The sequence below is a fragment of the Aplidium turbinatum genome, chromosome 6 (genome assembly GCF_918807975.1).
Source record: "Aplidium turbinatum chromosome 6, kaAplTurb1.1, whole genome shotgun sequence".
NCBI lineage: Eukaryota > Metazoa > Chordata > Ascidiacea > Aplousobranchia > Polyclinidae > Aplidium > Aplidium turbinatum.
The window spans coordinates 17,140,092-17,155,436 of record NC_137477.1 but is presented as its reverse complement, the minus strand read 5'-3'; the positions used below and the strand labels follow the sequence as shown (position 1 = coordinate 17,155,436).

General features: G+C 36.8%; 1 protein-coding gene across 1 annotated transcript in view; it reads left to right on the top strand.

Annotated features, from left to right (window-relative positions):
• The first annotated feature begins 1,593 nt into the window (after positions 1–1,593).
• LOC145771995 (sodium-coupled monocarboxylate transporter 1-like) overlaps positions 1,594–15,345 on the top strand; it is a 34,278-nt gene continuing 20,526 nt past the window's right edge. Inside the window, exons 1-11 of the mRNA XM_082583796.1 lie at positions 1,594–1,760; positions 2,410–2,520; positions 2,883–2,973; positions 5,312–5,429; positions 6,559–6,626; positions 7,193–7,347; positions 8,071–8,211; positions 8,445–8,574; positions 8,765–8,853; positions 13,059–13,162; positions 13,703–13,863. Coding sequence (XP_082439922.1) covers positions 1,612–1,760; positions 2,410–2,520; positions 2,883–2,973; positions 5,312–5,429; positions 6,559–6,626; positions 7,193–7,347; positions 8,071–8,211; positions 8,445–8,574; positions 8,765–8,853; positions 13,059–13,162; positions 13,703–13,863 — 1,317 coding nt within the window. The 5' untranslated portion in view covers positions 1,594–1,611. The remainder of the gene's footprint in view (positions 1,761–2,409; positions 2,521–2,882; positions 2,974–5,311; positions 5,430–6,558; positions 6,627–7,192; positions 7,348–8,070; positions 8,212–8,444; positions 8,575–8,764; positions 8,854–13,058; positions 13,163–13,702; positions 13,864–15,345) is intronic.

Genomic DNA, 15,345 nt, shown 5'->3' with positions numbered 1-15,345 from the left:
GTTTAGACGACAAAGACTATAAACTAACTTAGTTTGAAACTTTACAGTCTTTGCATGGATTTAATGACCGCCGCATTTCAACCAGAACCTTTTAAAGCCCAGTTTATTATTGCCATGTAACGCTGTATCCTGCATTGTACAAACACAAAAATCCAGTGTTCAATCACAATATTGTGAAGAAAAGGTGAAAGCGATTTGATTGAAAAACAAAGCTGGACGGAAAAACAAATTTAGATTTAATCAGGGATAGGTTTAATTAAGGCAGTGGATAAAGAAAATCACATATAGATAAATCTCTTTAAGCAGTATAGAGAAAGCTTTTTTCTATTAATTTTGAAAAATTTTCTAATGAGAGACCGTGCCAGATCTTTTCACATAAACTTTAGCTTTCCTTTGATTAAAATACTTGAAGGCTGAATGTGTGAAAAATACTTTTACCTCAACACAGAAACCTGTTGATTCACAAACATTTTACTCTTTGTTGTCAACACGGACTATGAAGATGACCAGCTCAGTGGCCGAATGGTTTCACCTACGGCTCTGGTGCTGGTATATCTGAGGTCGATTCCAGGTCGGGTCAAATCAAAAACTAAAAACGGTACAGATTGTGTTCTTACTGGCATGACGCAGTGAAAATAAGTGGAGTAATAATGTAATGACATCGTAAACCTGATATAAGATTTAAAATGAGCTTTGTCGCTAAACGACCTTAGCTGTTGTAAAGCGAAAATGAATAAAACTATAACATTCAGCTTTGAAAATAGCTATATCAAGTTAGTAAAACCACAAGCCTGCAATCTTCATCACTTTGGTATTATGCTACCAGCACTAAAGCGGCAACCGAACAATTTGGCTTTTGTGTTTGCATTCAAATTGCTTTAGCTTTTTTCAATGGTATAAAATCGAAAAAACGCAGATACCGTACCAATGTTGCAAGAACTACTTTAGCTGAAAATATTTACCTTTCTGCTTCTTAGCTGGAAACTGATTACTGGAGCAAGTAATTTTTTTTGTATTTTGGAAGTTGGCTATATACTAAATTATCAAGTTTAGTCTTCAGAACATTTTCGAGAAATGCAAATGAGCAGTAGCCTACTCAATTTATAATAAAAAGAAGTACCGTGGTTATATGAAAAATCTATCATAAATCACTACCGTTGACCTAGCAAACTTTCTAAGATTTCCGATATGAAAATAAATATTTCAATGTTTGGCAAAACACATATTTCAGGCAGTGGTTTAAAATAATAAAACTTTAAAAAACATAAATATCTTCAGTTGTGGAATGCTTTCTGGTCTCATAATACACTGAGTTACGTTTTCTTGGCTTGTTTTTTTTGAAATTTATAAAATTTGAATGAGCGGCTTTACTGACATGACGTGAAACCTTGCCACTCAAGCGCAAGGAGTCAAATTAACAAAAACAAGTTTTTCTGATCGGTTAAATAGTTTGTTGCCAGTAGCAAGGCGGTCAAGTAACGATTCCAAGTCATCTTTTTTACTGCAAGGATCAATATTGAAGTTTAAATTGGTTTAATTGGTATTTAACTAATCATTGATACAGCATCTTTTCGCAGTTGTTTGATCATTAATTTTCTGCAAGAATAGAACATGTCATCCGATCCTCCTAAAACTTTGAGTGCTCCTGATTACGTTGTGTTTGCCACCACCTTGTCCATATCCGCCGGAATTGGAATCTATTTTGCTTTTCGCGATAGAAAGCGACAAAGCGACACCGATGATTACCTGCTCGGGGGAAGGTATAGTGTTGGACTTTCGTCTGCAGAAGCAGCAGCAGACAATAACTAGGCCTAACTCGCTATTGGCCTGACATTGGCAAAAATGTTTGACTTAAAACCTTTCCTGATAGGGGCAAACTGTGCGCTTGCAAGAGCTACTTTTGGTTTTTCGGTTTTAGAATTTTACGCCAAGATTGAATTGTTTTAGGTTTTCTTGTCAGTCCATTTTAATTTTGTAATAACTTTTCACAGATTCCACGATAAAAGAATGCGCAGTTAAACTTTTATTACTCGAGCAGCATCATAACTTATGATAAGGAATTTAAAGAAGTGATTATTTCTTAATAACCATTAGCTTTACAAAAGATATAATATGACATAAGCAGAGCTGTTGAGAAGCTAATTTTTGGCCGGTACCAATCACATTCTCAGGTTACTAACCATTGAGAAAAGACTGATATTCAATTGATGCAAATCCTCTAAAGAAAGCAAAATATGCTGTGTTTTCTACAACTTTCTGGGCCTCTCTAATTATCCCAGATCATGTTCCAAAAGTTCTTCTTGGACCCCCTTGTCTATGCTATTTGGCATAAGAAAGAAAGCTACCCAAAACATTTTTGTTATTCTAAAACAACAATAAAGGTTGTAAATAGTTTCGTATGCTTCTTAGATCAATGGGAATGGTCCCAGTTGGATTTTCCTTAGCTGTCAGTTACTTGTCAGCTATAGCCCTGCTTGGCACTCCAGCTGAAATGTATATATATGGAGCAATGTTTTGGTGGTAAGTCATACGATACAAACAATATATTTTTCAAACTGGTTTACTTTGTGTTTGTATTAGCTTAGTTTGTTAAAACAGCTAAAATTTAATACATAAGCTTCCATGTGGCGATAAAAGTTTAAAAATTATATAAAAGATATTTCTGTCAACAAGGCAACAAGGTTTACGAACAACATTGTTCTATCAACTTTCAAAAATTACCTTCTCAAAATTACAGTTTGGTGTGTTGTTGTTGAAACCACCTGTTTACAGTAAGCATTATAGTCAGTCTCTCTGCGCAGCAGTTTGTTGAAGCAATCGAACTGACGATGGAGAACATTTCTCAAGTACGAAGCAGAGTTCTAATTAATTTTTCTTTACAGGTTTGTGGTGAGCCTTTTCATTGGCACCGTGATTACGTCGGAAGTGTTCGTTCCAATTTACTACAGACTGAGAATTTCCAGCATGTTCGAGGTGTGAATAGTAGATTTAATCCATATTTCATGCGCCTATTTTTGTAAAATTGGATTGCTAATATTAATATAGAGAAATAAAACATAGTAACCTTAGCGTGTTTAACATACTTTATTACACACAAAAATATAACATAATTAAAATAAACTCAAACGTTTTCGACACGTACGTGTGTCCTCATCAGGAATTAAATCTCCAATAGACATAAAATGAAAAATCGTAAGATAAATTTAAATTTAAACTTAAATTTATAAACCCGCTAAGGTTACTATGTTTTATTTCTCTATGGTTCAACAAAGCATACTCTCTACCAAAGCTTTAATGTTAATATATCAATGAATAAGTAAGCTACACTTAATCGGTTTACAACAGCATAGGCTACAACTGTATTGCACTCCATGTTGCTTTTTGCACTCTTTGGTTTTGTGTAAATATGGTTGTGAAGCGGCCTTGCTTAAAACTCTTGCACAGTTATACTGTAGCGTGGACGTCGCAATAAATCCTATTATAGCGACGTCCACGACTGTAAGTGCTTCTGTGATTGATTTATTTCTCCACTACTCCAATATGACCACTTTGTCGGAGTTTAATTGTTTTAACCCAAGATAAAGAAAACACGAGATTAGTTTTATCAATCAATCAATTTGCCATGTGTTAAGTTTAATAAACACAAATATTTCTTCACAACATGGCTCATAAAACGATGTGCGCATTTAACTGATGTCATGAAAACAGGAATGTTTGTTGAAGGCTTGAAGTAAGCAAACATTTTGGCAAATGGATAACTTTTGTATTTAGTAATACGCCTTCCCAACCATTGGTTGACAGACGTTCAGTATTGTTCCTGAAATCACAAAATCACAACGTCAAGAGCGGGGGCGGGTTTAGCAAGTTTCTCTAGGGGAGAGGGGGCAATTTTAACAAGCAAAAAAAAAAGATGTACAAGCATACATTATTCCCACCTTGCAAATACAGCATAAAGAAGTTTGATTTCTGTGTTTTAGGATGGGGGGGGCGATCGTTCAAATCGCCACCCCCTGGATCCGCCACTGGTTGAGTCTAACAATTAAAATGCGTTCTTGTAAAAGTTGAAATAACCACAAAACGAATCAACACTGTATAGTTCAAATAAAGCACTTGAAGCACAAGCTAAATTTTATTGTATGTGCCGAAGCGTTCAAAGCAAATCGCATAAATTTGTACTACGGTACACTTCCACAAAACAGTTTTAGCACTGACAACCTGGTGATGAATGCTGGTCGTCGCATTTTGCAGTATTTTAGAAAATAACCTGAATTTTTTTAAAACCGCATTTTCCCATCGGTCACTGTCTAGTAAACTCATAATCAGCAGTTAGTAAATTCCGAAAAAAACGGCATTTTGCAAATGTGACAAATCAGACAAGATGCTCAGTAACATATTTAAAAAAAAAAATTATAGAGGCCGCCTAAGTTTCAACAATGTGTAAATGTGTTGACAGAAATTATAGGCTCAGTTGTTGTTCTCCCCGATAGCTCAGGTGGTAAGCGCGTGACTTCGTGAACGAAGAAGCTTCAAGATCTAACGGCGCTGGTTCACCTCTCGGAGTGTGCGCTCTCCCCTGTGAGTGTGCCCTCTCTCCTTACTGTGAGTGTGCCCTCTCCCCTGTGAGTGTGCCCTCTCCCCTCTCGGAGTGTGCGCTCTCCCTCTGTGAGTGTGCCCTCTCCCCTTATATCCGCAACTGCGTGGGCTATATCTATAGACAACCATGCAAAAATTAAGCCATGGAGTAATTCGTTGGCGTTTCAAACTGAAACATATATTTGATAACAAAGTTTTTCCTTTGTTCTTGGGAACTATTTTATCAATTAGTTGTAAGTGAAAGAAATGTAGCTCATGTTTTATTGCTATAAAAATTAAAAATGATTTATAGGATAGGCTACAATTTACCAGATGAGTTAAAAGTGATTGATTGTGCAAAAAGTGACTGATTAATATAAGTTTTGCGACCGTATCTACGACCGTCACTTCTCCATGAATTACATTGTCATTACTTTACCAAAAAACAATCATTTATAATAGCCTATCACCCCTTCAAAATTGAATTCAAGCCTAATAGTCTAGATCACTACAAGTTGCAGACCGTAAACCAGCAATCGACCAAAAAATTGGTCTTTGTTGTTCGCAAGCTACTTGGTCTTATTCATCTTTTTCGATTACTACTGCCTAGAATTAAAACCAAATTAGATTCAAATAATTTCGTTTCATTAAACCTACCTACCTTGTTATTATTTGTTATCGATTAAACCTACCTACCTTGTTATTATTTGTTATCGATTAAACCTACCTTGTTGCACAGTACTTGGAGATGCGATTCAACAGAGCTGTCAGATTGCAGGCAACTGTAGCATTTCTAATCCAAACCGCGCTCTACGTTGGAATTGTCATATACGCCCCTGCTCTTGCCCTGAACGCAGGTAGGTCAACAATGAAATGTTTGATGATTGACCGCTTGTAGTTTTTCTTTTATTTCAGCAAAATTTTTTGATACACTTAATGGTACTTTTAATTGATCTTGCAAATTTGTTGTTTATACCTACAGCTGGTGCCAAATACTTGTACAGTACTGGAAAATTTATTATAGATTTGTTTTGGACAATTTTACAGCAAATCTTAATTTTTTTGTTTTTCCTGTAACTGAGAGCTCGGAAATAATTGTAATGGTGGCCCAAAGCAAAGAAGCTGCCATTCTACACAATCGGTATTCAACAGCGCCACATGTGTCGTCATAATGAACGTTACAAAGGCTCAACTGAACTGCTGGTATTGTAGTAGACTTACGCCATTATGACGTCATAATCCGGCATTATTACGTGTGTTGAATACCGATGTTGGAGAATTGCAGCTTCTTTGCTTTGAACCACCATTACAATTATTGTAGTGCTCTCAGTTATCAAAAAGAAAATATAAAATTTGCTGTAAAATTCTCCAAAAACAAATAAAATCCATAATAAATTGTCCAGTACTATATTGTGGTTTCTTGTGTAAAGCCTACCGTATATGAGGTGGTAGAAGTCGCGTTATTCCATCTACTAGATAATAGGTATAGGCATGGCCACCTAAAGATACGCCTGATTTGTCACATTTTGCAGAAATTTCCAGGTTTTTCTAACTTTGGGCGAACGTTTAAATAAATTTTTCTAAAAATTAGATTTTTACGCTTTCTTTATTCTTTCCCCAGAAGACACAATAGGTTTTAACCTCCTCACATGTTGAAAAACAAAGAAAATTTGATTTCGAAGATTTTAGTCAGACTGTTAATTTTCAATAACAGTCTGATTTTGCGTTTTTCAACTTACTTTTTCTCATTCGCTACTGCTTCCCCAAGGCAACAAAAAAGTTTTATGTCATTAGGAAACCGCAAAAAAGTAAAAACATCTCAAAAAATGTCAGTCAAGCACTAGTAGTAGCTGTAATCAAAATCTGCAAAATGTGACAAATCAGGCCGCATTCCCAGGTGGCCATGGTATAGGCTACTGCAGCGATTGGACTGTATTGATCTCTATCATATCTTAATTGGTATTTTAACTTATTATTTTATAACAGTCACAGGCTTCAACTTATGGGCAGCTGTCATGTCAACGGGGACTGTGTGCATTTTCTACACTACTTTGGTATGTCGGACATTCAATAGCGATAGAACATGTAACTTGTTAATATAAAAATGCAAACAACACGTTCAGTCACAGTTTTACATTGAGCCATCACGACTAATGGACAAGAGAGTTTTTTTTAATTAAGAACGATTCGCTAGACTAGCGCTTTGCACCATTGATAAACTAAACCGAAATAACTCTGATCATCATTCCTCCCGTTTGCAACTTTCCAAAAGGTACCATAGAAAAATCTCTTATGTTGAAACTTCGAAAAACAAGAGTCATCGGTTTGCCATCGGCTGACTTGGCGCAGAGGGTTAGGGCGATGCTAGTCATTTCATTGGTGTGGGTTTGATTCTCACCACTGCCATTGCTCTTTTTTCCTCTGTAATTACCAAACAATCTTCAAAGTGATAAATGTTAAAGTGCCTACCCTACTGATCAGAGAGACTCTGATTGGTCAAATTTCAAAGTAGGGAATTTTTTTACAGTACCTTTTGGAAAGTTGCATCCCGTTTTACAAAGGCTTAGCATGCGTACAACTACAGTAATTAGTTTATACCTACAAGTAACTCTCATATCAGGGAGGTTTGAAAGCCGTGATTTGGACAGACGCTTTCCAAGCCATTGTCATGGTAACAGGATTTTTAGCAATCCTGATCCAAGGGAGTATACAAGAAGGAGGGTTCGATAAAGTGTGGAAAATTTGTGAAGAAGGAGGGAGAACAGAATTTTTATAGTAAGCTAAAGCTAGAGGTGGGCATCTACTACTTCTTTTAAAGTAACGCGCTACCGCTACTCGGACAAAAAGTACTCTGCGCTACCGCTACCTATGCGCTTTTGTTGTAAACTGACAGTAAAAAACTCCACTCAAGTAGCCTACCTTGTAAAGTCAAAGTGACCGTAAAGCGAATAATATCACCTTCAGCATCACATTCGTTTACATCCATTTCACTGTTGTTATGAAAAACAAGTTCTAGGTAAAATTTGTTTTTATGCTTTAGTGTTTCAATTAAAAATTTATAAAAGCAACTTATTATTTTCCACTTTTAATGGGAAAGCAGCGGGCTGTGAAAGTACGACTAAAGCAAAAGGAGCCCTTTTACGCTACCGCTACATTTGGAATGCGTAGCGTCGCTACTGCAGTCCCTACTCTAACAAAAATGTAGCGCCGCTACAGCTATTGCTTTTTAAAAAAAGTAGCGAGCTTATAGCGGCAATACAAAATTAGCGCCCTACTGTCCACCTCTGGCTAAAGCAGTGTTTAAATAAATGATGTAAATAAACTGAATCCTATTTATTATGGACTACTGTATAGTTTGTTTTAATCGTTTTAACTTTTGAATCAATCAATACGTCGTTTCCAAGTTCTAAATTTTAAATGTATCCAAGTTTCAACCTTCGTTTTGCGAGTAAATTCATTTGATTTCCAGCTTGCTATGTAATTTGGTTTCATTTCCAGCGCCGACTTTGATCCACGGTACAGGCACACGATCTGGAGCATTCTTTTCGGTGGAACTTTTCTCACTCTGTCAATGTACTCGGTTAGCCAGTCGCAAGTTCAAAGATACGTCTCATGCAAGAGCGAGGCTCAAGCGAAAGGGTCAGTAAGGCTACATTCCTCTCTACAATTTTTGGATATTGATATTTTCTGAAATTTATTTTGGATTGAACAAACAGGTTACCTACTGATTTTAGGCAAAAACACGCTTTGGCATTTTATTAAAAATTTGCTAATAGCATGCTCTAGCTCTAGATAGAATGTAGAGTCTTGATTTTGTATTTCCATTTGTATTGCATTAAATTTTTTGCTAACACTCTTGTGTCAACAATTAGAGCTCTGTTCATCAACTGGGCTGGCATCACTCTCATCAACAGCTTATGTTTCATGAACGGAGCAATCATTTACGCCGTATATCGCGATTGCGACCCAATATCTTCTGGAAAGATTGCCGCCTCCGATCAGGTTAGGACCGATAGAGAGTATACAATCACACAAATTCATTCGTCTTGTTATTACATCATAAGTCCATTGTGCAACAATATTGCTTGTGCTCATCCATCGCTGTATCGCATGAGTCAAAACACAAAAAATGTGTTTGCTTTCATTTTGTGCAAATTTTGCTTTTATTTTTGAAACTTTTCTTTGTTTCCAGCTGATTCCTTACGTCACGTTGGATTTATTTCGAAATATACCAGGACTTCCAGGTCTCGTTGTCTCTTGCATATTTTCTGGAAGTTTAAGGTATCTAACCATAGGTGTGACCACGGCCTACTAGAACACGGCCAAATATGTTGCTATTTGAGGAAATTTCTAAGAGTCTGAATTGTTACAATCATAGCTATGACAAACCTGTCATCTTCCCATTTCCAGAAGTAAGTAAAATAAGCAATATTTGCAACTAGACATATGTTTGGCTTGTTTAACCGGAGATTAGGTTTTTATGTTAAGCACAACTTATGCAATAACAATGTAAAATATGTAAGATTTTCCAACTGCATCCTTGAGGTAGTATCGTTTGGTGTGTCGCTTTTGGTGCAATTGTATGTTCCATTTAAAATATCAAGCATTTTTGTGAATTCTATGTTGTAAGCGGTTCATTTGATGAGCCGATTTAAATTTTAGTTCGTTTTGTTTTTCACCAAGTTTAATTTTGCAAGTAAAATGTGGCTATTGGCAAAAGATCCTGCTATACAAAAAACCTAACAACTGTATGATGAGACTACCTCCAGGATGCAGTTGGAAAATCTTACATATTTTACATTATTATTGCATAAGTTGTGCTTAACATACATATCTAATCTCCAGTACAACAAGCCAAAAAGATGTCTAGATGCAAATATTGCTCATTTTACTTACTTTTGGAAATGGGAAGATGACAGGTTTGTCATAGCTATGATTGTAACAATTCAGACTCTTAGAAATTTCCTCAAATAGCAACATATTTGGCCGTGTTCTAGAAGGCCATGGTGTGACTCAAACTAATAAAAAAATTGCAAATTAATATTGAACAAAACTATTTGTCATGACCGAGCTTATTCTCCACTCGGTGCCAATCATGGCTGCCTATAGAGATCTACAGGTGGCCAAGAACCAGTTGACACCAGAGGATATTTAACAAGCAATACGACAGTTTACCGAACGACAGTTCATCGAAAGACCAAAAACCTGTTGGAAACTCTTTTTTATTGTGTATGGAAATGAAACAAAAAAAGTTTATGAAAGGAGGTTTGAAATAAAAACGACTTTTTTCCAAAAGTTATTCAAAGCAAAATCAATTCAAGACCAACAATATTGCGTCGAAACGAATCTTTCGAAGTGTTTTGTCTTAAACAGTCACAGAAAAAATAATAAAACGAAAAATCACAGTTTTAACTTGAGCCATTACGACGAATAGACAAAAGAGTTCTTATTTAAAAATTGATTCAATAGAACTTTGCAGAATTGGTAGGTTTGCCTAAATCAAAATAATTGAAGATAGGCAGAAAGAAAATTTTATGAAACGAAAAAAATTGGCTTTTTAAATGCACTTATACAATGGATTACGAAACCGAGCTTAAACAGTAATTTTTTGAATCGGGTTTAGTGGTTGGTACTTGCTATACGATAAAGTTTAGGGCTTTGTGTATTTTCTTAGGTTTTAGTGCAGTCAGCAAACAAAACTGAGCATCACCACAGTGCTTATAATACCGTACCAAGAACATCTTGTCAAAAATTAAACAACCTTGGTTTCTTTACGCTGTAACAAAGAATAACCATGAAAAGATTAAAAATAATAGTTCTTTTACGTTATCAAATCAGAACTATTGGTAAGAATTGATTTCGTAACTCCTAGGTGTTGACACCAAAGCTTGAAAATTAGTTTATAATTTTGAACCTGTCATTCTTGTTGTCATGTTTAACGCAACACACAGTTACTAGATATCAGATATCTGATAATCAGATAGTCAAATAGATATTTACCAAAACGATATAAGTTGATATTGAGCCGTTTTGTTATTATTTTATTTATTTGAAAGCCAACACATTGTTTAAATCAGTTCGCTAATTCTGCAATACCATATGTTTCTCGGCAGCCGATTTGTAGCAAGAATTGACAGCGACAGACACGTGTTTCGCCCATGAGGCTGGGCTCATCAGTATTGCACCGTATTCTGCCACAAATTTATTCGGCCACCGCTTTACCAGTCAGTTTAACTCTTATCTTTGTGGAAACAAAGAAAGAGCCAACAAAACCAGCAGGCGCCAGGGCAGAGGACATTGTGAAGAAAGGGGCGTTCTTCCCGGCTATCAGCACAAGGCTGAGCACTCACTAGTACAGCGAGCAGCTGCGGTTCGCCAACCATAACGGTGTAGCTTCCACGCTAGCCATTCAGACCATCCAATCAACAATATGTTTCTCGGCAGCCGATTTGTAGCAAGAATTGACAGCGACAGACACGTGTTTCGCCCATGAGGCTGGGCTCATCAGTATCGCACCGTATTCTGCCACAAATTTATTCGGCCACCGCTTTACCAGTCAGTTTAACTCTTATCTTGATTGGATGGTCTGAATGGCTAGCGTGGAAGCTACACCGTTATGGTTGGCGAACCGCAGCTGCTCGCTGTACTAGTGAGTGCTCAGCCTTGTGCTGATAGCCGGGAAGAACGCCCTTTTCTTCACAATGTCCTCTGCCCTGGCGCCTGCTGGTTTTGTTGGCTCTTTCTTTGTTTCCACAAAGATAAGAGTTAAACTGACTGGTAAAGCGGTGGCCGAATAAATTTGTGGCAGAATACGGTGCGATACTGATGAGCCCAGCCTCATGGGCGAAACACGTGTCTGTCGCTGTCAATTCTTGCTACAAATCGGCTGCCGAGAAACATATTGTTGATTGGATGGTCTGAATGGCTAGCGTGGAAGCTACACCGTTATGGTTGGCGAACCGCAGCTGCTCGCTGTACTAGTGAGTGCTCAGCCTTGTGCTGATAGCCGGGAAGAACGCCCCTTTCTTCACAATGTCCTCTGCCCTGGCGCCTGCTGGTTTTGTTGGCTCTTTCTTTGTTTCCACAAAGATAAGAGTAAAACTGACTGGTAAAGCGGTGGCCGAATAAATTTGTGGCAGAATACGGTGCGATACTGATGAGCCCAGCCTCATGGGCGAAACACGTGTCTGTCGCTGTCAATTCTTGCTACAAATCGGCTGCCGAGAAACATATTGTTGATTGGATGGTCTGAATGGCTAGCGTGGAAGCTACACCGTTATGGTTGGCGAACCGCAGCTGCTCGCTGTACTAGTGAGTGCTCAGCCTTGTGCTGATAGCCGGGAAGAACGCCCCTTTCTTCACAATCTGCAATACCAGTGTTACGTTTTATTGGTAAAACTTACAAAATAAATTTGAAATATTAAAACTATAAATTCTTATATTACTATAAATAAAATTTATTGTTTTCAAATATCACTGACTTCAATCAAACTATTGAGCATGAGCAGTAAATTTTCCAAGCATTTTCATGGCTTGGGATACGTAGGAATTGCGATAGGCTACATTATTATTTGGTGATAATAAAATTTGGTCATTTATTTATTACCTAGACTTTAAGTTTTTGTTTAAACATATAAGAATCTGCCAGGAGACAAAAAGTAAACAATCTAACAGTACAAAAATATCAAAAAGTGAAATAAAACGCTTTAACGACAAGACAATATAACATGGTCTTTTGTGTAAATTTTCCTAAATATTACAAAAACCTTATTTGTTAGATAAACTTTGTAATATTGCAAAAGTAGGCTTAGTCTTTCTATTGATTTCTCCAAGTTACTTAGCAGTATTTCAATCAAACCAATATTGCGCTATTACTCGAAGATTTATTATCAGTTTATTCACTCACGTTTTAAATTATTATTTTCTGCAATTTGATTTGTAATGGTTTGTTTGTACACGTTGCGCTAATGTATTTTCAGATCAGTAGTAATTTATTTTGCAATGATCTTTACGCAAACCTTTTGCAAACCGCGTTTTATTTTGCATCTCTTTTTTTGTAAATAAAAAAACATCAGTAACATCTCAAGTACATGTAGCTTCACACAAACTGAAAATTACATGACTTATTGACTCTTTTTTTAAATTTTTTAAAAAGATAATGTCTACGAAGACATTCTAAAGTGACAGTTTAATAATGTCCCAGACAGCCACTTTATCTGGCCCAGATCTTTTCCAGATTGGGTAGCCTACGGATCTGACCAGATCTAGGCCAGATAAAGTGACTGTCTGGGTGTCTTTTAATTTTACTACGAAGATAATTCTCTACATGTACATAAGAGGTTACTGATATTTTTTTTTATTTACTTGTTGATTTATGCGTATCAAGTTTGTAGTTTATTCTTTGTGAATTCTTCTCTTGTGTCATGGGCCAATTCAATAGATGTTTGTTGGTACAACTCTTCATTTTGTTTAAATTTCTTTTTTAGCACTGTTTCTTCGGGTATCAATGCGATGGCTTGTGTTGCAATCGAAGACTTTATCAAACCTATGACCAAATGGAGTGACAAAAAATACACTTGGGTATCAAAAGGTAAACTTTGCTGTAACAAAACGTTTAAACACTGGCATGCTCCATTTAACAGCACGGCCGTTAATACTATATTGATGTCAATTTTATTGATTGATGAATTATTCTTTTGGATTATTAAATCCTTAGATGTGCTGAACTATTTCTTCAAGTAGCCTATAATTTAATCATACGTAGTAATTTTGAAACTGTTCTAGTACTTTTCACAGTATTTCGTTTTTCAGTATGTTCAACAGTATTTCATTGTGCTATATACAAAACTTCAATTTCTGTGGAGCAAACGGATTGGCCTACATCAAACACGTTAGGTGTAATTGTTAGGGTAAGCCTACCCTATCGGCTTTGCAAACAAATTAGCTTTGCAACATAAAAATAATATAAATAAGTTTATCCTGAAGAAGAAATTTTTTATGCTGTAAACTTTTCTTTTAAAAAACAATTTGCACACTCGGCTAAGTGTCATGTATTTGTTTGTTTCAAATCAATTTTATATTGTTGTGTTTATGATATATTAAAATGTATTGAATCTTGCATTCTCAACAGGTCTTGTTGTTTTATTTGGAGCAATCTGCATCGCGGTTGCCTACTTAGCCTCCATACTTGGGGGTCTACTGCAGGCCGCGTTCAGTATTCTCAGCCTTATTTCTGGTCCTTTAGTTGGACTGTTTACAATGGGAATAATTTTTCCCTTTTCGAATTCATTGGTAAGAAAAACTTGATACTAGCAGTTAGTATATGATAATGTTATTAACAGGCAGCAGTGGCCGAGTGGGGCAGCAGTGGCCGAGTGGTTAGCGCGTTGGGCTTGCAGTCGAGAGCCTGCATGTTCGACTCCAGCCACCCGCACTTGCTGTTGTTTCTCTGGGCAAGAAAATTTACGATAATTGCCTCTACCCTGTGATCGATTTCGAATAATGGGTAGTACCAAATTTAAGTCATGAGTAGAGTAGACAACCGGAAACAGACATTGCCGTCGGCTGCAGCGTGGGTCAGATGTCGTCGGAAAGAGTAACCTACACCGATGCATAGCGCTCAAGTCCGCTTTCCCGCAATGCAGGATAAATATATGAAAAAACAACAAACAAAGGTGAAATACAAATTTAGTTTTTTAATGTAGACAAGGCAGTTACAATAAAGATTTGCTTTGGTGCATTTTAAAGTGCCTCTAACAGGAAAATAAATTTGCTAAATTTACCTAAGATACCAAAGAGATGACACTAACAAACTTCCCTGACCAGCAAATCGTAAAAAATATCAACAGGCTAGGCCTACTAAGTTACACGCTTGCAAACTTTCGTTCACTTTCGGCAAATTTGGCACTCATTCAATTGCGAAAAATAAAAACGGCAACCTCGCTGTGACGTCACCATGGGTGGGAAGGATACATTCTTTCTCTGTGGTGAGTTGGTAAGGTATGGTACTGGTCACAGCGGTAAACCATAATCTCTTCGTGAGAAAATTGTAACATAAGATTCTCGGATCCGTTCGTCTGTATGTAATGACCGAAAAAGAAACACTCCTTTGAAACGTCTATTCAAAAAGTGTATTTCTGTAAAAATAGCCCAAGGCTGTCGAAATTGGGACGCAACACCGTACGCCACTAAAAACTTGTCACTACAGAACAGATTACTTGGATAAAAGACGGAAATTTTGTCTAGCTTATTCAAGCAATAAGCAAACAGTTAAATATGCGGCCAACTTTCAAGCAACCATTTTACGAATGAGAGAAAAATTTGCGATATTTCAAACTCACGTACGCAGTTACGTGACGTAATAATGAAACATTGTCAAGCAATTCAAACAGGTGTTCAAAGGTGTTCAAATGTTTCATCAGGTCTTACAAACGATGGTGCAATATTTGGACATTTTCTAGCAATTTCCATGACGTAAGATGCAAGCTAGGTTAAGTAGACCTTAACACTTTGCTCCTCAAAGGGAGGCCAGATTTGGCCCCCCCCTCATATTTCCTTTGATTATTTGAAGCACAGTAACGCCATGCACTTGGTTTTTCTTGACTTTTCCTAAAATTGCCAGGCGGATCTGATGATATTAAATTTGATGCTAACAGTTGTGTAGTTTTCTTGTAAATTCAAGATTTTGGTGAATTTTTGCTATTTCTAGCTAACTTCCAGCAAAGCGTGAAATGGATTACATTGCGATAACAAGCCATAAGCTCATAATTGCTT